This window comes from Arctopsyche grandis, chromosome 13 (genome assembly GCF_051622035.1).
Source record: "Arctopsyche grandis isolate Sample6627 chromosome 13, ASM5162203v2, whole genome shotgun sequence".
Classification (NCBI taxonomy): Eukaryota; Metazoa; Arthropoda; class Insecta; order Trichoptera; family Hydropsychidae; genus Arctopsyche; species Arctopsyche grandis.
Window position 1 is genome coordinate 8,527,857 of NC_135367.1, and position 24,847 is coordinate 8,552,703.

Sequence of the window (24,847 nt, forward strand, 5' to 3'; positions counted from 1 at the left end):
GACACCGTTGAATTTATCGTCGAATTTTCCCGTTAGACAAAGTTCGACCTTTGAGACATACGATTTTCCCGAACTTATCCCCGCTTAGTGCGTATTTCATTACAGAATAAATCGTGTTGTTTATTTAAAAACAAAAAAGAAACCTTTGACACTTACTTAATACGAGTAGACCGAATTTTACGACAATGAAGAACTGCGAACAAACTTGGACAAAGTACATTTTTATTAATGTTGATTTATACCAAAGACTCCTCCCCATAAAACCGACACTTATCACAAGTTTAATCAAAAGCTTCCAAGGAGTCGTATCCGAGAGAAACTACTCCAACATCCGCGAAGTAACTAAGACATCTCAACTTTACGATTATGAAAATAATAAGGTGCTAGCAAGCAAATCCGCAAGGACTTATTCAATTCCAACTTGTAATAGGTGAACCCACGTCTGGACATTTATTCGGAAAAGCGCATTTAACTCGTGAAAAATAGCATCAACATTTTATATTTAGACTTGAATTTTACCCAAGAGAATTTCCCGGCGACCGACAAGTGACGGTGGCTTTTCCCACGCCGAAATTATTATATTCAATAATAACGCTTCAAAGTGGGAGTAAAATAAAACTCGGCGAAAATGGGAGTAATGACGGTGAAATTCCTTTGAGATCTACCCGTTGCGTTGGTCTTTCTATATAAATATAATAATAGGTGCTCGCCTGGGCAAAGTCGTTAGAGAGCCATGAAACTGAACTGTAAACTTTAACAAGTCTGCAAATTCTTGTACGCTTTTGATATTCCCCCATCAGGATACAATTACCGTTCACATGTTCGTTAATTAATTTTCTAATCTAGATACTTCGGCTAATTTCATATTTTCCAAACACAACGTTGCTTCTATTACTACGAACAAATTTGCGCCGAAGCTTTAATATCTCAGTCTGGTGGTGTCATTCAATTTTCGAAGCAACGGGTTTCTAATGTATACTTTAGTTGCAAAAACTATATTATACACGTCTTCTATGAAATATTTCTCGAATTTAATTCAAAACAATTCTAAAAAAATCTTGATTTATAATTTTAACTGAAAATTTTAGCACAAAACATGCAGATTTGAAACGGAGAATCTTCAAACTTATTCTAAAAAAATATGAATGGACGATTTAAAAAGCAGTGATAAACTTCGAATTTAAATAAAGTCGTACTTAAGATCCTTATACATTTTTTCTAATATTCTTAACACGTTTTTAATGATAACGAATTTGCGGGACTCAAAATAAAGTATAGATTTATTTTAACAAACGTGATCTTCTTAATTAATTAACACGTAATTATGGCTTTATAATTAATTAAATATAACAGAGGCAGTCGAATCGATTTTATTTGTTCTATGTATCGATAGATATCCTAATTAAGTCGCCAAGGCTTTGAAAATCAAAAGACTCCTCAGAAAAGCAGCATTTTTTTTCCGAATAAAAAACCTTTGAATGTTTCCATCTGATGAACTTAAAGGTCAAAGGTCTAACGGAGAGAGTTGTTAAATTTACAAAGCTACTCACTCTTGTCTAAGAACAGTTTCCTACTTTAGAAAATCACATATGTATGTGTATGTGCATATATATTACACTTTTTTTTCTTTTATATACTTATTTATGTATAGAGCTAGATAAGTTGGGCTAAATTCCTGTAGAAGCTTCGCAATCTCCCAAGGGACGCAAAATCCGACCACTGATCCCGTAATTTATTCTCTTCAATTAAGCATCCATATGGATGAGTAAGATTTAATCTAATAAAGCCACCGATAATGGTCAATTTGAGGCGTCCCTTCGTCTTCTTCGACGAAAGCTCCATTTCCTTCCTATCGATCTATCTCATCGTTGAATCAATCTCTCGCTTAATTAAGCCGAAAATTAACAATGTAAGAATAAAATAGTATATAACCGCATACTTTTAATACATACTCGATTCAGACTGAAGTGAACTTCACCATTTCAATCATTTATAATACTTTTCATGTAGTGAATCTCGAGTGGTTTCCCGTTTATCTTTCTTAAGTAGTAAAAATCAAAAATTGGAATAGATTTTGAAGATAAGGATGGATTTTTAATAATGCCGATTTTATATGGAACCTTCTCAACGAATATTGCTAGATAACTTCTGACAAGAGATTTGGGTTTCATAATTATCATCCAGATCTCACTATAATAGTAATGATAGACATACTCGTAGTCATCGAGAAAATCTCATAATATTTTAGTTTTTGATGGATTTAAGCCCACAACCTTTCAACTTAATCAGTGATCTTCACACTATTATGGCTTATTTTTATACGTATATATTTTATATTTATATATTATATACTTATTTATATTTTTATTTGGACTTTTGTGTGCATTTTTATGATTCAGGATCGCATCAGGATCGATTCACTTACACTTGGAAATTTAAGGTTAGAAGTTGAAAGAAGTCAAATTTGTATCGAACTGTTTCAACAATGATTGTCAGATAAGACGAGAAAACTCCAACAAAAGACGTTTGATCTGGATTGTACAACTATCTTATAGCTTATCAGCCAAAATTGACCAATAAAATCATCAAGGAAATCGATTAGCTGATGCTATGCAATTTTCTATGAATATGAATATGTCAGATTTACTCTGACAGAAGACCATCAATTTGGGTTTCATAATCATCATCCAGATCTTACTAGTAATGATTGACATACTCGTACCCATCGAAAAAATTGAATAATATTTAAGTTTTTAAATTGATTTAACACACAACCTTTTAACTTAACCAGTGATGTTTTTTCTATTGTAACTTATTTACCTACATATATGTTTATTTGGACTTTTGTGTGCATTCTAATAATTATAGATGATAATTTATTTTATTTTATACTTTTGGGTATAGAAATTTTGGGTCAGAAGTAAAAAAAGGTTTAAAGATTTTTTATTATGTCACATTTGAATGCAACTATCTCAACAATGGTTATCAGATAAAACGAGCCAACTCTTACGAGAGACGTTTGATCTGGATTTTATATGACCAGCAGCAATTGATCTTCAAAATCATCAAGAAAATCAATTGAACTATTTGATTTCAAGTTAGATTTAAGACCTCTCAACTGGTATGTAGGTATATACATACCAGTTAAGAATTCAACAGTTTTCAATTCAAAACCACAAAATTTGCTATACATACTACTAAGAACGTGGAAGGCTTTGGCGAGAAACTTCCAATTTATTTCCGACTTTCACGGAACCGAGCAACGCCGGGCTGGTTTTTCCATTAACAGTAGTTGGGCGAACCTTATAACACGGCAACTCATTAAACATTGTGTCGTTAACACGTCGCTAATTCGCATTCGTGTCCATTACAGTCTCCAAGCTTGCGATATTATTATATTTGTATGCGAGCGTGTCGGTCATAATTAATTTAAGCTATTCCGTTTCGTATTATGCGATGACTTTCAACAATTACTCATTCATGACTCGACTGAAACCCCACCACCCAGCCACCCCCCGACCTCCAGGTTCGTGCTCCCGAAAGGAAGCTCTGTTGGAAGAGGACTAAGGGATTCGGTGAGCTCCCATTAAAAGTCCTCCCAAATTGGGTGACCCTCGTACGAACGCAACGCAAATATTTACACGAACAAGCTTTTATCGAATAACCTTATATGCGCGGTGCGTGTGTAACATACGAAAATGTCGCTCTATAAAAATATTGGAAGTGAGGGAAAAAATGAATTATTAGAACGGTCGCCTTTTTTCGGGGTTCGTTTTACATTTTTTTGTGGTCACCACACACAAGTTCAATATTAAATAGTTTTCCGTCAGGACCGTCAACCGAATAAAACCGTGCAATTTATTATGAAAAAGGGTCTCGGGGCCCATAGTTTTGACTGGTTGTACCTAGCGAGAAACTTTCCCGGGATGCTTTCGGAAAAGCCGCTTCAAATTCCTATCATACCCGCTCAAAATGGCGCAAACAATTATATAATATCTATCTACACCATCATATTATATAATATTATATAATAGGCACATAAAAATATATATTTATCGCATAAAAATTCGTTCAAACTTTGTACGTTATGACCATACGTTAATTAACTGTATTTTCGTCAGTTGCTCAGAGGCCGTCCTTTTTTATTTCAAATAAAATATAAAAGCTATTTGTTTTCAACTTTTATTTAAAACCATCCCAAATATCAAAGCTTTGACTTCTAGGTTTTATTTTAAAATATCTGTATTACAATTAGTAGAGGGAGTCGTCAGCATTTGAATTGTCAAAATGTTCGAAAAATATTTCCGAAAGTAGTCCAGATTTCATCTACGTATTTACATATTGCAGTATGTTGAGATCGTTACAGTTAAATATTTGTATATGTACGTATATTATATGCATGTATATGTATGTATGTACTCGTATAACAATGTGACCATCACATTAACCTTGAGTGACGGTTTTTGGCAAAAAAACCAAAACAAAAGACTTCAAATAGGTGTTGCAAAGGAACTAATCATATAATATTGTTATGTAGAGGTGATTTGACAAAATGGCCTCAACGTATGAACGAGATGTTTAAAACAGCCAATAAGGTCTAGCGACCTATCGATCAATGACCTATCTGTGTGAAGAGTATTCGATGGATATAAATATAAGGCGGGTTTGGTTCGTGTTTCATTCGGAGCTGGCAAGCCGACGGATCAAAAATAATAAACTACCTCAACCACACTAGCTTCGTCTTTCGCTCCGAATTTAAAAATCCTTCTACACGTTCACGCTACAATATTATCGATTGGAACTACATATGTATGTACATTTTTTCATATTGAGAAATTTTCGATGGATCAAGTTGAAAAAATATGAAGAAGGTATTAATTGAGCTTGTATAAATATTCGATGAGCCAATGTTAGTCAAATTGACAAATGACAGTCTAGAAAGTTCTTCATAAATTGAACGTTAAAATTAAATTTGGATTAAGTCCGTTTTTATTGCTCTCAGACAACGTAAAGTTTTTATTACTGCTCATTGAAAAGTATTGATGAATGATAAGATTGCGAATTTATGCCACTTGAGTTGAGGATTAAAGTTTATATTGACTTTATAATACTTTACGTATTTTAACTTATGGAAACTGCAATCTATGGAATTGAAATTATTTTTTGTGAAGTATGTACATATATATTAAATTCATAAGTAACACATAAGTATATTTTTTTTTCGTTTCTGAACAAATTCCAAATATTTTCCAAAACAGATACAACCGTTGGTCAACAGAATAGGATATTTCCAAATTACGAATATATTTATTTATATATTCATAATTTTTAAATTTCCAACAATAACATTAAGTTAAAAGGTCATGCAACAACATGAAGTTTATCAGAGTCGTGTTTAACAAAGAGCTACAGAATTAAAATCGTTAATAGGAAAATCCTCTTATATACTTTTAGTAAATGAGTTTTCAATTAAATTGGCTCTAGTGCTCTCTACAAATACGCGACAGAAAGCTTCCAAAGAAAATTTTATCGGCTAAGCTAAAAAAACATCTCTAAAGGTTTTAGAAAATTTCAACTGGCGAAAAGTGATAAAAGACTAAAGAAGATTAATACTTGAACACATATTTTAATAGTACTTGAGCATTTATTATATTACATTTTCAATACGCTTTAGTACGTGCACGGACTTTTGGCCGAACGGACACTTGGTTAACAGACATTAGGCTAATGGACGTTTGGCCGAACGAACATTTAGCCGATTGTGTATCGAAATTACTCAAAACTCACTGAAACCAGACACATTATTCAGAAATCAATTCAATCTCATTTGATAAATTTTAACAATTGAAATTTCATCCGACCAAATGTCCGTTCAACCAAGCGTCCATCAGCCAAGTGTCCATTCCATCAATAATCCGTCAACCGTTTTAGTATCTGTGGAATATATGTACGTAATACCAAAAACGACATACTCCGATTTAATCTATCAAAATATTCTTCCAATTATAAATTTGGTAAGATTTCAGCAAATAAAAATGTAAATTATTTTTTTAAATTTCATCATCTGATTACTACAAAAAACAAGCATTTTTAAACTAAAGCCAAAAGGATATGGAGCTTGAGACTTATGCTTCATATTTGCATATTCATTTACTAAAAGGGTAATTCAGTGATATCCCGCTTCCAAAATTACTATGTAAAAACGTACTGAAGTCTAGACTAATCAAATTTCCAAAATATACATCTGCTTTTTACATTTCAATATTATCCGCCAAAAATTTCATTAAAAAAAAAATTACAAAACTGTATAAATGTTGACCAAAGCATTTTTTTTTCAATTTTTCCAGGTATTTAGACTGTAACCGTTGAGTATGAAAAGCGCTCATAATTTCAAAGACGTTATTACACATTTAAGTGCATGTTTTGTAGTCACGTTATACAAAAGGCTTTGTGCGACATTCGCATGGCGTATGGTTTTTGAACTCTCAGTTATACTTGTGTATTGTACGTATGTGTGCTCTGTTTTTTTTATGTCTTTTACACATCCATTGTGCGTCTGTGTAATCTTTATCGTTACAGACAACAAAGACGCTGTAAAGTTTCTCGGTATTACTCGTCGCAAATCTAGATGTGTACGATGATAACAAATGAAAAATACTCGAGATGGGATATCTTATATATGTATGTATGTGTGTAAGAGCTTGCGTTTTTCGCTATACAAATAAGTTGAGGAGCAATTCAGACAACTCTCTAATATTTTCCCCGAGCAAAGAAACCTCTTTAAACGCATTAGTTTCTTTCAGTATTGAACGCTGTGCGGTTAAATTCGACGCAGAATATTATGTGTAGACGCGATATTTCTTGCTGGTAGCAATTAATCAGCGTAGGTGTACAATTCTAGTATTCGTACTGAACTTGTATAATATTTGAATCCTAATTCGCGCTATTGTTAACTGGAACAGGTGCTTTAGACGGTGGAAGCAATTCTGAAAAGGACGAAAACATGTCGGAATTCAAGGATTTTCCACCCCCTCGCTAACAGAACAACGCATAAATTTTATGAAACTCCAAGACTGGATAGATGTTGTGAGAAATAGCCGAAACGTATCTATATTGTATTAAAACCATATATATATATATATATATATATATATATATATATATATATATATATATATATATATATTTTTTTTTTTTTTATATAAAAATGTATGCACATTTTATATTAGTAATAAATACACTACATAGAAATATCTTAAAAATATATATATATATATATATATATATATATACAGTGGCGGACTGGGACTGAAATTAGTGCATGCCAGGAGTCAAAGGAGCCCACCCAGAGTTAAAAAAAATTGTCCCCCCCCCCATATAACAAAATTTTCTTCTTTCTATCACGCTAAAAATCTTTTTTTAGCGTGACGGAAAGGAATTCTTTTTTTATCTTTCGACTTGAGATCTTTCGATTTTCGATCTTTGCCTTCCGATATTTGCGTTTTCGGACGTGAGGTAGACCCGTATGTATGGATAAATGTAATAAAATATTTTTATTATATTTATCGAAAACTTTTAATATAAGCTAGAGAAAACGAATTTTTTTTAAACAGCATATTTACGCTGTGGCGAAAAATTCAATTTTTTGACACAACAAGTACAAGTTTTGTAGTTTCATTATTTTGTTTTAAGACTTGTAGAAAGCGTATAAAAAATTATAAATTATATATCAAACTTAAAAGTCCGCAAATTTTTGTTGAAACTTTTAATACGTTTTCTAAATAAAACAAGTAATCGAGTATAGGTATAACTTTCAAATTTCTTATGCTTATTTTACATATCTGAAAGAGCAAACAATGGACGATGATACTTTCATAGAGAGACTTTCACGTACAAATATTATAAATATATTATATATTATAATTATAGACTATCAATAAAATAAAAACTTTTCGACAAACTAAAGAACAATATTTATTTATTTACATGTTAGCCACAGTTACATTATAGAACGCATCACTGTCACCAGACATATGAGCATAATACAAATACTATATATGTATACATATATAAGAAAATTAACGAGACATCTAATTATAGATAATCAATATTTGAAATCATATTCAAATAGTGGTGACATAGTAATTTTTTGCCAAATTGATGGAGGAACCGCCTCAACAATTAAATCAGATAAATTGGCAAACTCTGGTAGGAAACGGTCGACTTGGAGTCACAAATATCCAAGTCTGACCAGCAGCATTAAAGATTATACACGGAATAAATTATTTTCAATCGCAGTCAGCTCACGGAATCGTACCTGGTGACCTCTCGGTGCTTACCAAAAGTGGCAAAAGTTACTAAAGTGGCATAAGTCCTCTTCATTTCGAGACATATTTCGCAAAACATTAAATATTTTTTACGTTAAGGTACGTTTAATTTTAGACGTTTAACTATACATATATAAAAATACTGATGGCATGTAATACGTTTATTTTGCTTTTCTTAGATTAATAAGTGATAATAATTTGTGAATGAAGTCAAACAGAAATAGTGTTTTTGTAACTGAAAATTGGACTTCCGCCACTTTCAAATAAAACATATGTAGCAATGTACATATATTTCAGTGGCTTTTAATAAATTTCATTACGTGATATAACCGACATAAATTGTTCGTCGCCTTACCCATTTTCTCCACACGCTTTTCGCAAGCTAATTGAGTGGCTCTTAAGCCTTTTGGTAGAGTTCCAATTTCTCACAGCCGAAAATTTCCCCGGAAAAACGACACATATACAAAACAAACTTCCAACATTAAACGTCATAAACAAAAAATATACATACAGTGAAAAAACACACACACACACACATTCCCTTTATAAATTACACGAGTATACCTGCTCGTATCAAACAAACACATTATACAATAAACTCCTTATGTGAATACAAATGTAAAATCCGTTTCATTATTCACATCGTACACATTTTCTATTATGTAACATTTTCTATTATTTAAAATTTGCGATATTTCGCAACGGAATGAAAATCAACATATGTATGTACATATATATTACGTCACTTTTAGCTTACACGCTGAAATTTAGCGATTGTATTATATGTATGTGTACATATTTATAATGATGCTATGTACATATTTATAATAAATGCTAATAATATATTGAAAAATTGATTTATCGTTTGGATATACATATTATAATATATGTGTAACAAATTTAACGCTATTAATGTATTATTATAAGAGGAATAATATCACATTTTCCAAAAGCGTTGAAATGTATTCCAGTTGTTGTCACAATGGAATTCATTTTTACGTGTATAATTGATGATGAACCTGTTGCCTTTAAATGGACTGCGATGTAAAAGCTTTGTAATTTAATGGACTGTCGTCCATTTAGAAACAATTCCGATGTTGAAAGTTCTAAAATTTCTACACAGAAGGAATGAAATACGGAACGAAATGCTTGGACATCTTAATGAGGGTAAAGTGCCTCGACTCGTAATCCACTCGTATATTATTCTCTCCAGAGTGGATTCTTTTCAAATGTGGATTATAATCTTGACACTGATAGTGAGAAAAAAATTATGAAATAACAAGTACGTGCGTACATGTATGTAGACCAAGGTCGAATTTTTCTCCGACACTCCATTTGTTCCAGCCTTGTCCAATTCGAGACCATTTATCAGGAAGCTGTCCTTTCATAGAGCATTCTTTAAAAAAAATCGTCATAGAATGAGATATATTTATTTTAATATATATATATATATATATATATATATATATATATATATATATATATATATTTATATTTTCACCATGGTGGCATTACAGGTTGTTCCAAAGCGACAGCTTTGGTTATTAAACTTGTAAATTTGTACAATGAAATAAATATTTATTTATTTACGTTTAAGTTTGGACCATTGTGGCAATAAAAGAATCCCTAATGTGCCACAAGGGTCGAAAAAATACAGAGAGATGAAAAAATAAAAATGTATAATAATAACAGATAAAGTAAAAATATAAAATAATGAAATATAAAGTAAGGAATGTCTTACACCTATAGGCAGTAACAATAAGAACCAGCCGCCAATAAAAAACATCCCTGCGAGGCCCGAATGTAAGAGAGAAGATCAAAATTTCACTCACACATCACATTCAATCATGAAAATAATGATGAGCGCAGGCTACCAGACAAATCAGTTAAAATAATCTACTTTAATTCATATACACAACAATTCCACAGTATTGCGAAGGGAACAGAATTGAATCCGTGCGAGTGAACGACGCGGTAGACCATACCATAACAATCCACTACTACTGCTAATATCAACGATTTCACTTTATTGTAATTTAATTGTTGATATTTTTAAATTTCAGGTAAAAGACTTTTGGGGACTAGCCTAGTCCTTGTTCGATAACGGCACGCCACTGATAGGTACCTACCATTTTTGTAATAATAATTTAAATACATTTTGATTCATGGTATGAGATTAATACAATGCTGAAAGCTTGTATTAATTATATTTTGATTTCTTGTTTTAATTTTAGGGACAAGTTTTACATATAACAACGAGAACAAAATTAAATATTGTAGCATATGCTAAAAGGAGCCGCCGTTAGTTTTCGAGGATTATCTCCATGCTTAAGTGCTGTCGGCCATCAATGGAGACCCCCAAATGAACTTAGTGGTCGGTAACGGCATTCGGTCACTTCCCGTAAGAGTTCTTCAGAATTGACAGCGCGAGACCGTGGGAGTGCATGCCGAGACCGTGGGACTGCATATCTGGTACGTGACTATAACAATAGGTAAAAAAAAACGTGTCGAGGAAGATGCACTGAGCGACCTGCCCTTTATAAGCAGGTACTTAGGCCATACAAGGGCATTCTGGACGGAGCACTGGCAGTGCGTGGATCTCTTTAATCACCCAATAAATGCTGTGAAGTGACTTTGGCCTTTTATTTGGATCCTCCACCCACCCCTAGGCAACAATATTAAAAAAAATAATTAAAATTCATTACACGAAGAAGAAGTTTTTAGCGTGCAAAAATTCTACGGAATGCTTTTAGGTGCAATGTTTTAAACTTGAAGTAGTAACAAGTCAATGAGTTCTAGTTTCTTCCAACACGATAACTTACAAGATTAAAGCATGCGAAGCTTCAAATCGCACAGGGATTGAAATTAAAAATCTTATAAATGTTGTTTATTCAAATTAAAAATCATTTGAATAAACAACATTCCTACCATCCATTCATTGAAAAAGTAACATTCAATTAAATGAACTTTTAATTGCCAATATTGGCAAATATTATGGATGTGAAAATGTTTCCGTAACTTTTCAACACGGACTCCCCAGCGGAAAATCCACTGTGTGCAAATAAGAACAAAGCCTGACTGCATCAACATAATAATGATAATGCACCCGAGTGGTCGCGTGCATATGCACGTGTGGGTGTTGTGATAATGCACAAGCACAAACACGTTTATTTACATCATTGCACAGCTTCAATTAGCGAAATGCAGTGCTGGACCGACGTGTAGCGAATCAAACGAGATTATGGCATAAGTGCAAGCGCGCGAATTTATAATGGGAGCTTTTGCAAACCCCTTTCGTAAAATATTCAGCGAGTTTATGAATACTCTTGTGCATCCTTTGAACGCCTATCTAAAATATTCCATGTGTCTACTTTGAACGAAATATACCCTATCGAGAATATCGAATGAAGCAGCGCAAATTTATTTCCATACTATGTATGTACATATATTCAATGTTGCCTTTAGGGGCTTTTGTGACCTAACGATACTGAGCGTAAAGTACAGTTTGTCAGTTAATCCTTTCAATCATTTATTAATATTAGTATGTAGCAGCCTTATACCAGTTTGGTTTTCAAAGCCTCCATTTTTTACAAACCTCTTTTTAGTTTCACTTATGATTACAATTCTGAAAAAAAATTGCCTCTTATCCGATCGTTTTCATACTTTGCCATATTGCTCATTTTGGTCATCAATATAGATAAATGTATTATCCGCCATTACGATGGTGAAAAAATATCTTATTAGACGCGTTTGAAAATTCTCCTACGAATAAGTGCCTGACGTTTATCCAGCGTTCGTTTAGAGTCTAAACTTTAGACTCACTGTTCTCACTTTTCGCCATGTCAGATTTCAATTGTTTAAACGCCTATATTTTTTTCTTTTTTCAATCTATATTTTATAAAATTTGCTTTATAGGTTTTCATTATCTCTCATATACATATCTTGTACTATCAACTTATTCGTTATGTGAAGTAACAACTAGAGCAGTGCTTCCTAAATAGGGATTTAGCAAAGCGTCTATGTTGAATATGTTGAATCCAGCAGTATGTATGTGTATATATATATATATATATATATATATATATATATATATATATATATATATATATATATATATATATATATATATATATATATATGTATATATATATATATATATATGTGTATATATATATTTTTTTTTTTAGTTCACTCGAAGTGTTAAAATAATGAATGTTATCGATATCCTTGTTTATCGAAATATCGATCGATATTGCTTTTACAGCCAAAACTTTCGTCACACATTCGACACTTCTAGGTTATAATTGAACTCATTCTTAGAGTTATTTTAAACAGCAATTTTATAAAAGGTACAAGTTCAAGAAGGTTACATAAATAAGATTACATAAATCAAATTCAGATATTTGCGACAGCGCGTAGGGTGATTTTTGCCAATTTGATGGAGGAACCGTTTCAACTATAAAATCAGATAAATTGGCAAACTCTGATAAGAAGCGATTGAGATCAAAGGCACAAATATCTAAGTCTGGTCAGCAGTAGTAAAGATTAGCGTGGGATCGAACCCGGTAACCTCTCGGTGCTCAACATAAATGCAACCACCGAACCATACTGCTGGCTAATATTCAACATACACGCTTTGCTAAATCCCTATTTAGGAAGCACTGCTCTAGTTGTTACTTCACATAACGAATAAGTTGATAGTACAAGATATAATTAACACATCAAACATACACACGATAGTGAAAATCCCAATAGATAAAAATACCGGTATTAAATATATTTAATTCATCGCACAAACTACGAACACATTTAAGATAAATCGTGCAAAACTAAATCAATCAGAAGCTACCGAAATTTTCGGATTAATTTAATCTTTTCAATCAAAACTTTTTCACAACACCGTAGACTAATCTCACCCCTATAAGCCGCAACCAATATCCACACAGACTATAGGTACATACATACGTACGTCCTTTCAAGCTCTAAAACCCAGACGACGAACTACTTGAGAGCCTTCATTCAGGTCATGCTATCTATAGTTTATTTCCGTATCCGTTTTGATGCATTTTCAAGACATTGCCGACAAGCCCAACATATACAGCGAGATTTCTCTTTGAACGTTATATACATACAAGTATGCCACAAACGAACTTTCAATAAATCCCTACACTGTTAGATTTCAAGTCCCCAATATCGAACGGGTGAATTATTTCGGTCTGCGAGAAATTGTCTCATTTTAAACCGGCACATCGAGACGAAATTCGGCACGAACGGATCGAGTGATACGCATCGCCTCTCCAAGTGTATAATCCAGAGCTTTTGTCGACGTCTCAACACGACTGAACGCTGTAATATGGCCTGTTTCAGACCATGGCGTGGGACGAAAAGCCGCAGGCTTATCTCGTCAAGCTGTAAACACTGTCTACTCTATATAGGTTTCAGCATACGCACATACGCACTCGTATGTATGTGCTAAAGTTCACCTTTCAGCACCGAGTGGGAAAAATCCACACAAGCAAAATTTTCACCCCTCTCTTGTATGCACACATGTACATACGTATGTACCTATACAATATCAATATTCTAAAAAAATATTACAAAAAAACAGACTTCTTCTGATTTTTGCCTTATCTATGTATGTACATATTTTATCACGAGTCATACTATATATATAAATAAAAATGAATGTCTGTCTGCCTGTGTGTCTCGAATAGACTCCTAAACCACAGAACCGATTACGATGGAACTTTCAGGATTTGTTTTATGCATGCCCGGGAAGATTACTGTGAAAAAAAAATCGTCCAAAAATGGGAACTGAAACGGGAAAAATGGGAATGAGTGTCATCGCAACGCAATTATTTCAAATGTTTTCATGTCGCGAACTGCGTTGTTAGGTAAAATAATTGAATTATTTAAAATATATTCGCTGCCTGCGTTTTTCAGAAAAATGTATCATCATAAATTACATTATCAATATTTTTACATATACATATACCAGGAAGGCCTTACAGGTAAACCCCAATGCGCTTTCCTGGCCAATTACAAACAATGCAGCATTTATTACAAGTCGTTGAGCTACGAGACACTGAAATACTCGCAAATTAACGAGACATCTATGAATTGTACATACATTTTATTATACATTAGTCATACTCAGTGGTGCCATAGTAGGTAAGAAAGATTTTTAGCCAATTTTAAACGGGAACCGTTTCAACAATGAAATCAGAGAAAATTGGCAAACTCTGATAGGAAATGATCGACCTGGAGTCACAAATATCCAAGTCTGGCTAGCAACATTACAGATGTACTCAGAATAAATTATTTTCAATCGAGGTCAAGTCATGGAACCGAACCCGGCGCCTCTCGGTTTTAAGCAGAAGCTTAATGACCGAACTATGCTGCTGGCATATGTACAGTAAACGGATTATTCGGGTTGGTACAATATTTCGCGTGGGTAGCTTTCGATTAATGGAGTTTTTCAGTACCAAATGTTCCGTGATCGAGATTTTAGTAACGTGCGCGAGATCGTTTTATGTGGAATGTACATACATATGTATGTATGAAGTAATTATATTACAAATTTTAAAACAATTTTTTTTCATATTCATATTATACCTACTATTTATGTCATTTGTACCAAGAATAGCTTTAAGTTTGTACTGAAATTACTTAACAACGCTCTCAGTGTCATGCTTAATTACTTCACAAAGAATTCTTAGTGTTAATTGAAATAAGTACCAGTATAAAAAAACCCTTTAGAACATTCGAGTGTGACGCAAATATGAGACGCTAATATTCCACTACAAAAAAAAACAAAAAAAGGTTATATAATATAAAGTTTGCACCGAAGCAGTATTTCATTCCACCGTTAATTCATTATTTATTTTGAAATTAACGAAGTAACTTGAGCTTGCAAGACTTACAACACAATGCAGAGGTTTTTCATGAGCGGGTGGAGGCTTAGAGCGAGAAAGAGATGATGGAGGAGGGAAACAATTATGTAGCGGCCGTCCTCCCGACGCGAAAAATATAAGCAATTTCGAAAACTTTTTACCGACTCGTTCATAATTTAATTAAAATAACTCCCCGTCCAGTACTTTTTAATACGGTCGTTATTTAGTCTTTAATGTGAAGCCGAATCGGATTCGCCGAGCAGTTAAACTTGGGAGCATTTTAACAAGACCTCCCCTCCGGTTATCCAATTAACTAAAAAAAAAAATAGCCATCATCTGGAAAAGTTTCCACCGACTAAAACAGATCACGTGTATCGTATATTTTTTTTTAGTATCGTTTTACTTCGAAATATAATCGGGAGAATGACCTAATTCGTATTAGTCTATCAGTATTCAGAGTGAAACTCAGTTTAATATTGGCAAAAAGTCGGCACTTTTCCCTTTTCGCCGTCGTAAATTTTACAACTGACGACGACAGAGTGGCTCTAAATATTTTTACGAGGATCTGAAACAATCATATCACGATAAAAGTTCCTTGTATCGAAAACTTTTACGCGCGGCCGCATCGCAAATTTAGCTTCTGAAGAATATTTTAAAAGAAACTTTCAAAATTCAGCACAAAAAAAAAATCTAAATTTCGGATAATTTCGGTCTACCAATTGAATTAAACATATCACGTTTAACTATTTTCATTTATATCAAAGCACACTGGTAACTTTTTTTTGGAAATGATATGTAGGTACGAAAGTTTTAAAGCTCGAATTAACTACCGCCTACCTCAAGTGATGCGTGACTTCCTACTTGACTTCATCAACTTGCATTTCAATATAAGAAAGATAATTACTTTCGTGCAAAGTTTCCAACATGAATATGCTGAATAAAATTTGATGATGATAGCAAACGGGAAATATGACGGGAGCAGTGTGGAGTACCACAGGGATAAAAATAGGGCGCTAAATTAAATTTTGACTTTAATTTCAAATTATATACAAGAATTTTAATTTTAAATTAAGTCCCCTGATTTATTTAAATCTTTAAAATTCTCCTCTAATTAATTATATATTGTTGATATATCACTATTGTACTCTAAGGAATTCATTGTCTGCCAAATATCTATAAATTCAAGCAGTTTATTTGTCGTAACGCTATTGTAGTAACGATCAACTTATAGTATTAAAAAATTGACTAAATTCTTATTTTATTAAATTTAACAAAAGAAGTCGAGAGATTTGTCTCTCGACAAGAAGTTGCACTGCTTACTGAATTTGTAAAATGTAGTAAATAGCGTTTAATTAACCAATAAATCACAGCATGAATAAGTAGCTTTACCGCCAAATACCTATTAAACATATATACCACAAAAACACTCATCTCTCGCTTTAAAGTTGCGACGTATTTAATATATCATGTAATGCGAAGCGTTTTCATTTTTTTTGTAAGAACGTAAATTTATTTTGCAGGCTTTCTATCAACCTAAGGCTAAATCCTAATTGTTTTGCCCCCGTACGGCCTGTCATTTTTTTTTCTTTGACAAAAAAGGAGACAAAGAATGGAGAAAGCTTTGATATGTTCTACGAACATCTCCGACATACACATACTCGTACTTGGATGAACCACGTATTATGAAACGTGCAATATGTACATATGTCGCTATATAATCTCGAGCATTCTTCAAAATCGTCTCGATAGTATGAATTTTGCCGTAAAGTTTCAGAAACTGTTAACTCGATGTTGAGAAATCCGATATAAAATAATATGTATTTATAAGAGTCTATCGAGTATACTCGATAGTCATAAATTTTGACGGAAATATTCACATTGGCATAAAATAATGGAACGTTTACTCTGCATAAAGAAAATACAGGAATTTTAAATAAACGTACTGTACATCAACTTTGAGAAGCTTTCGTAATAATAATTTTAATAAACGAGAATTACTGTTATAATAAATATTAAAACTGAATCTTTAGAAAAAATCTGAAGCCTTTCATATAAATAATAACGATTCATAAACTTTATTTTATAATCAATTTCTAACATAAAAGGAAAAACCCTTCTATATTTTTCAATATATTTTTATTGATAGCAGAAAACTGTATATTTAATAATAGCCAATTTATTATAGATATCCTCAAGAAGCCCTTTAATCTGTCGGGCAATCTATTGAGTATTTTTTTGTGATTTATCATATCGACAAAATAGGTAGCGAAGACTCAAAGGCTCAAAATATTATGAAACAACGAAGAAAACACTTCAGTTTTAGCTACAGTAAAATCGCTTGGTACAATACAAATACTACAAGGAACAATCTCTACAACAGACAAATCACTTCATCTGTGGCCAGCATTAATCTTCTCTAAGCCTGTTGCTTGCTTGAGTTGTCTTTTAAATATCAACTCAAGCAATTTTGAGTGTTCTATTACATCTCAAAACCTTTGCCTTTTCCGCTTTTACTAGTACAACTGATATCATTTTATTTGGAAACCTTTCATTTGTAGAACATGTTCCAGTCAACTTAAACATGTCGGTTATTTAACGCATATCGTTTCTGATCCTGTCAGTCTTCATTATATCCACCCCTTCCTTGATAATATCATAATTGCTATCCGAACTTTTGACCTATGTTCTTGTAGGAAATCCGAAAATGTATATATCTACATATATAATTTGAAACGATCTATTTTGAATACTGATTAAACTTTTTTTTCGATAATATTCTCAATAATGATTCATATGCTCATCTATCTCTCATATTTATACATAAAAGCATTATTTTATATATTTTTTATGTATTTTGTATTTATGTATTCTCATCATTACCACAAAAATATGACCTACATATGTAGATACATTCTGTGTTATTCTAAAATTTTACACCATATTTAAGGCATGTATAATATATAAATAATCAGTCACTTTAAATGATTTCAGTTAAATCAGATACATTCAATGTATCAATTAGTCGATAGCATATACTTAACGATCATTAATTTGATCAAATGGATATTTTATTGAAAAATTCATTTGTAATTTGACATGACAAACTTAAACAATGTTATGTGAAGCCAAAAACACGTGAGTGATTTACTAATTTAATATAATCAATTCGATGAATCAAATAAAGCTTTATATAGTTACTGTCACGAAAACTATTACAAATTGAAAACAAAAACAAATAATTTTAATCGTTTTAAAAAATGTATGTATACTAAATCTCATTCAAGTACAACTTTTAATTCACTTTGAAACATTCAACTAACACTGTCTCCTATTCACGTACAATTTATTCACACACATATGTACATATACATATATCTTAAAAAGTATTTAAAGCAAAAAAAGAAATAATCGCGAATCACTGATGCCGTTAGACAAATCACCGACCCTAATAGTGGCATCATTAGTGAAATTCATTACCGGGGAAAATCCTTTTTCACGTTCTCTCGTATGAATAATTCATCAATTTCTTCACCTAGTCCGAAACTTATAATGGTCGCATAAATTCAAGTCTATCAAGCTCTGTCTCTCGGCAATAAACTTACCCCAGAAAGTTTTCTCTCTCGGAAATAGCTAGCCGGATGGAGGAATCTCTCGGTTTTTCCACACCCACACAAAACAAAGTTCCGTCCCTGATTGGGCGCTAAATTTCCCACAACGAAACGTACCGATTTTTGCACCGGAATAAGCTTTATCGACACTAATGTACCATTGAATGAAATCGGGCTTTCGCTTATATAGAAAATTTACCGTTTCAAATTATACAAATAAACCTAACATGTGGGGAAAATGCTTCCGAATTTATTCTCGCTTATTATGTATTTGTATTTTGACCTATTGATCCATTTCTACACATTTTTTTGCCCATCAATCGATAAGCATTATATAACTATCACTGTATGGTGACTATTTTTAAATTTTTTTTAAATTAATTATTCAAATGAAACATGAATACCCACCCTATTTTGATTTGTAATATTTCATTCTATAATACTACCGCATAATATATTTTAAGCAACTTCCCATGTTAAAGAAACAAAATTTGCATATTTACATTCAATTGGTTCGATTGTTACAATCATAATAAAACGTTATACCAAATAAATATTACAACAAATACATAAATCAAATAAAAAAATAGCTTGCTAGAGAAAATACAGAGAGTTTTAAAGTAAATACGAAAACTTATTTAATTGTATCATAGCTATAAAGAATCTTATAACAATGCGAACAATGCTTTTAATATACATACATATATCTACATTCATATTTATGTAGTTATATTAATGATCTCGGACTCGGACATAAATTTCGCAATATCTTAACTGAAATCAATATTGCATGTGACTAATTATAAACATATTTATATATTTCCTCCATTCTGATACTCCAAATTGCAATGAACATTTTGAAGAAATCAACGTCGTTTCACACCTCTCAAAAGATAAATTAAAGCAATGGTTTTGGCGATTTGATGAACAATTTTATATACATGTGTCGATCAGTGCTTGTTGGCCAATCAACGATCGATACCCATCGACCAATCAGCGCACAGTACGCTCGCTATAAAATACGGGCGAATTAGCATGTAAATAATTTGAACCTAGTTGCAGGACCTGAACGGAGCACTTTAAGACCGCATAATAAACGACTACATCTACATCTTAAGACTTCCTCTCCGATTGCAGAAACCCGCATTTCCGTCCAGGCAACACTATTAGCATACATTATCTTATTCACGTATCTTAACGAGAATATACAGAATTTATAATACTTCATAACCTACTAATAATTTATTTAAAACAATCATAAATTCTAAGTCATGATGCATCTTAAGCTGCGTCCAAATTGGGACATAATATGTGGACGCATACTCGGTTGTCTTATATCCAGACAACCAGATTGGCGCACAGAGATACAAAGCGCGTGCTGATATGCGCTCCACCAAGCTAGGTAGGTGATGGAACACAAGTTCGTCAATGCACACCTTGTGACCGTGCGCGCCTTGGGTCCGAACGGGTTTTTAGATTTAATAAATAAAAAATAAATTGAATCAGAAAAACAGGGCATGCAATTAGACATACCCCGAGATGGTGATGACATGAGCCGATGGCGGTGGTGGTGCAGGTGCAGTCGCAGGTTGCGTGGGTGCAGCCAAAGCCAACGCCTTGTAGCGAGCCTGCTCACTCGTCGGCAACACAATATCCACAGAACGTGAACGAAGCCCCGCCGTAGGAACAACCAGAGTGAGCCCTCCAGCAGTCGGCTGCAACTCCTCGGTCTTGCCAGCCGAAGACACTTTACTGAAGCACGAATCCACCGAGGCAGCGCGATCACGCTTCAAATCCGGCACCGTCAGGTAGATGTCGCGCACCAGCAATCCCGGAACTCCAGGCACCTCTATCTCCACCTCGCCCGTGCTGCTGCAGCACGGCTCCATGCTGATCGCAGAGCAGTCCGAAACAGACACGTTCTCCAACGAACTCCCCGTCGGCTCGACGAAGAATGCCTCCTGCCGAGAGATGGACCTGCGGCGGGTGGTAGGAGGAGGATCCTCTGGGGGCAGCTCGATCGTAGGCGACGGTGGAAAAACGGGCAGACCGGGTGACGTCGGACTCATCAGCCGAGATGGGCATCCTTCCAAGATGAGATCTGGGAAGTCTCTCCCCGTTGGTGATAGAGTTACTGTGATGTTTGGGGAGGGTGATGGAGGTGGTGCTTCCACTTCGGCTTCGACGTCCTCCTCTTCGTCTTCATCGCTAGAGTCTGTTTCGGTCGTTGTGCTGTTGCGTAGTTGGAGTGGAGGCGGTGGTCCTGATCCGCCGGAATGCTGCCTGGCCCATAGCTCCAAGTAGTAGCAATGGACGCAGGGAGGAGGCGTCTTGGAGCTGGAAGAACGGCGCCTCGGAAAACGGCGTGGCACTTCGAGGTGGGTGCCGGAGTCATCGCTGCCAGCCGAGTCGAAGCTTCTGGAGCGCTGGCTGTTGAGCTGGGGCACCTTCAGCAGGCTGGCAGATCCGCTGCACTCGCTGGACTGGCGCTGAGTCAGCTGGATCTGCGGACTGCGCTGCGACTCCAGCTGGATCTCGTCGAACGAGGCCGAGCGCACCTGCGGGACGAGTCTGCACTGATGTACATGGTAAATGAGAGGGGTGGGTGGGTGGTTTTTTTTTTGTTTTGGGTCGAGTGCGATACCTGTTTTGGGACCTCGAGACTGCTCTGGGTCTTCATGTCGGCTCCGGTGGGTGTTCTAGACCTCCTGAAGGTGGTGCGCAGACGCCGCATGCCGGGCGCACCCCGCACCAGCTAGCCGCCGCACCCCGCGCCCCCCGCACCTGGCATCCTCCCGCTGGCCTTCATCCAATCAGTCCACCGCGCGGCCACTGCAACCACCCCCATACACGTCCACTCACAGTCCACACAAAAGTCGTCTCACGCTAGCTCGGGTCATGGAGCCGAAACACCCGCACCGCAACTTGACATTTAATTGAGCTCATTAGCGCCAACTTGATATTTTTGCTAAATATTTAAAGGGCATGTATGTAAATATGAGGCGATTTATACCTCATATGAGTTGCGTCGTATGTATATCGCTCGTAGATGTAAATATGCAGAAGGTTTTTTAATTGTTCAATATTTTATAGCTCATTTCCGTGTATTTTTTTCCAGTATTAGACACATAATATGACAAGGAAAAAAAGTAAAAAGTTTTACCGTGGTTGGGTCTCGAACCTATGAGCCTCTTACTGATGCCTCAAATGCGTTACTGTTGAGCTAATCACGGCTTTGAATTGATAATGTATGGTCTTTTCATACATTTGTACATACATATATGTATAGGTTGACAGACTATTGTCTGACGAACACTAGACCGACGGACATTTGGCTGAACGGGCATTAGACCGACTTACCTACATTTGGCCAAATGAAATTTTTAATTGTTTAAATTTATCAAAAATATCAAATATAAATGTGGTTGAGGTGATTTCTGAATATTAAAATGTATAGAGGAGATATTATTTTTGAAATTTAATTAATCTAGACTTCAATACGTTTTTACATAGTAATTTTTGAAGCGGGATATCAATGAATTTCCCTTTTTGTAAATTAATATGCAAATATGGAGCATAAGTATCAAAACCATATATCGTTTTATTTTTTGGCATTAGTTTAAAAATACAGATTTTTCTTTAATCAGCAGAAATAAAAAAATAATTCATATTTTTAATTGCTGTAATGATTATGACATTTATAATTGGAATTCTAAAATTCTTAAAATAATTATCGCATTTATAATTGAAAAAATGGTTTGATAGAATGAAAGTGGAGTATGCCGTTTTTGACATTGCGTATATTCCACAAATACTATAACGGTTGACAGATTATTGGCCGAATGGACACTTGGCTGAAGGACAGAAGGCGGATGAATGCTTGATCGAACGGAAATTTGGCCGAATGAGATTTTAATTGTTAAAATTTATCAATTTTTTATGAAATTGAGGTGAACAATGTTTTGAGTAAGTTTTAAGTAATTTCGATACGCAATCGGCCAAATGTCCGTTCCACCAAACTACCAACAGCCTATCGTCCGTTGGCCAAGTGTCCATTTGTCCAAAAGTCCGCGCACGATATATTACGAGTAGAAGTTGCTTTTTCATATACCTATTACATATATGTATGTAAATATAAATTCTTAAATTTTATGTTAATAATGCGTGTCGACCTTGAACTATTTATTACCTTCTACAAAACATCTACAAGCAGTTCGCGCAACAAATTGAAAAGAAAAATCGCATCATTTGTTAGTTGGCCCATAATTAATTTTAAAAAAATCAAACGAAGGAGTTAAAAGAGTCATTGACTGATCACTCAGCTAAAATTTACTAAAGTAGTCAGTATGAAGTCAAGTTGCAGTTCGTGTATTACATACATACATACATACACTTCGAAGCGTACCCTACCTTCGATGGTAAAATGTACATACATATGTGCGCTTATTGGTCGTGTTACGATACCATACGACACCATTCCTCTATTTAATTAGATTAAGACCCTTTCTATTGTGAGACACCGAATACAGTAACAGATAGGTACGCAATATAAATTATACTGCGTTATGTTTACTGAAGCGAAAGTTTAAAAAAAAACAACACACAAACACATTTAGACATAGTATAAAAAAATGCATGCACAGCACCATTAAACTTCAATGAAAATTTAACGCAGTTTGTAATGCAACTGAGCTGTCGACGACGATTCAAATCAAGCTAATTACTCTGTAGCCATTAATCAAATCTCGTATGAATGGAAAAGTGTGTTACCGGCGATGATGTATGACCGTTGAATGATTAAAATGTACGAGTGGATGAAATGTAGCGCGATTGTAATGTTGACTAAAAAAGACATGTATTTAAATACATATGAATAAGTTTCAAGGGTTATTATTTGATAAAAATCCTCTCGAACGTATGAAATCCGACGGAGAGATAAAAATAAACTGAGACGTACAATATTTCAGAAGATTTCATTCATTTCGCATGTAAATAGATCTGTCTGATGATATTCTTAAAAAATGGTAAGTCGAATAAATCGAGTTCTCAAGTACATATTTACGAGAAAATACCCACCAATTTTATTCAAACTATTCATCATACAATTGCTCAACTATAAAACGAGCTCATAAATATACAAAAATACAAAAAATATATATATTATATGTAAATAATTGGAAAAGCCCAATTCTAATTCATCATTGCTGACAAAAACAATAGCAATTGACGTAATCAGCTTTTCTCAAAATATACTATTGTAAACATATTGACAAAATCAAACACACGATTTCGAGAAGACTCTTCTCGTTGGAATTAAATTCCAAATATAATTAACGTATTATTAAGAGGGCTGGATACCCGAAACGTTAATTTTGTTGTCGTTCCTTTCTATAAATATATATATATATATATATATATATATATATATATATATATATATATATATATATATATATTGAGTAAATGCGACAGTTGTGCCTCGACCACATAATATCTATTTTAAATCGATAAAATCGAGGTTTCGTATTCTCCAGTTTTCTCCTCCAAATCTGGACCAATTTAAAAAAAAAATTCCTCATCGGTATGAGAAAAATATATTCTATGTTTGTGTGATCGTATTTTTTTAAAAATCAATCGTTAAATAAACACGCTGGACTCTTTTCATGGGTGTAAAAAAGAGGCGATTTTATAGATGTTTGGCGGCTCCTAACTCTTATAAAAAATAACTAATCAAAAAAAATAAAACCACAGAAACATGCCAATGGTGAATATCCATAGCATATTAAAAAATAATTTCTCTAGTGCCATTATTGAGGAAAAGAAAAGTGTAATACGTTTGTGTGGACAAGGCGCTGATGTACAGCCCTCTTAAGTGCATTAACAATAGAGGAAATCCTTTGAATTACGATATAAGTGAATTTATTTTTATACATCAATCATAATAAGGCAGGAAAAATTGCATTTCAAAACATGAAAAGTGCAATGAATGGTGAAAAAATTTACCATCAAAGTTTTGAAA

The 24,847-nt window shown here is 33.9% G+C and overlaps 1 protein-coding gene across 1 annotated transcript in view; it reads right to left on the reverse strand.

The window, feature by feature from the left end:
• The window catches only part of rdgA (retinal degeneration A), a 229,449-nt gene extending 207,887 nt beyond the window's left edge, over window positions 1-21,562 (reverse strand). The window contains exons 1-3 of the mRNA XM_077444888.1: window positions 21,473-21,562; window positions 20,379-21,386; window positions 16,856-16,883 (exon numbers count right to left, since the gene is read on the reverse strand). Coding sequence (XP_077301014.1) covers window positions 16,856-16,883; window positions 20,379-21,386; window positions 21,473-21,562 — 1,126 coding nt within the window. The remainder of the gene's footprint in view (window positions 1-16,855; window positions 16,884-20,378; window positions 21,387-21,472) is intronic.
• Between the last annotated feature and the right edge of the window lie 3,285 nt (window positions 21,563-24,847).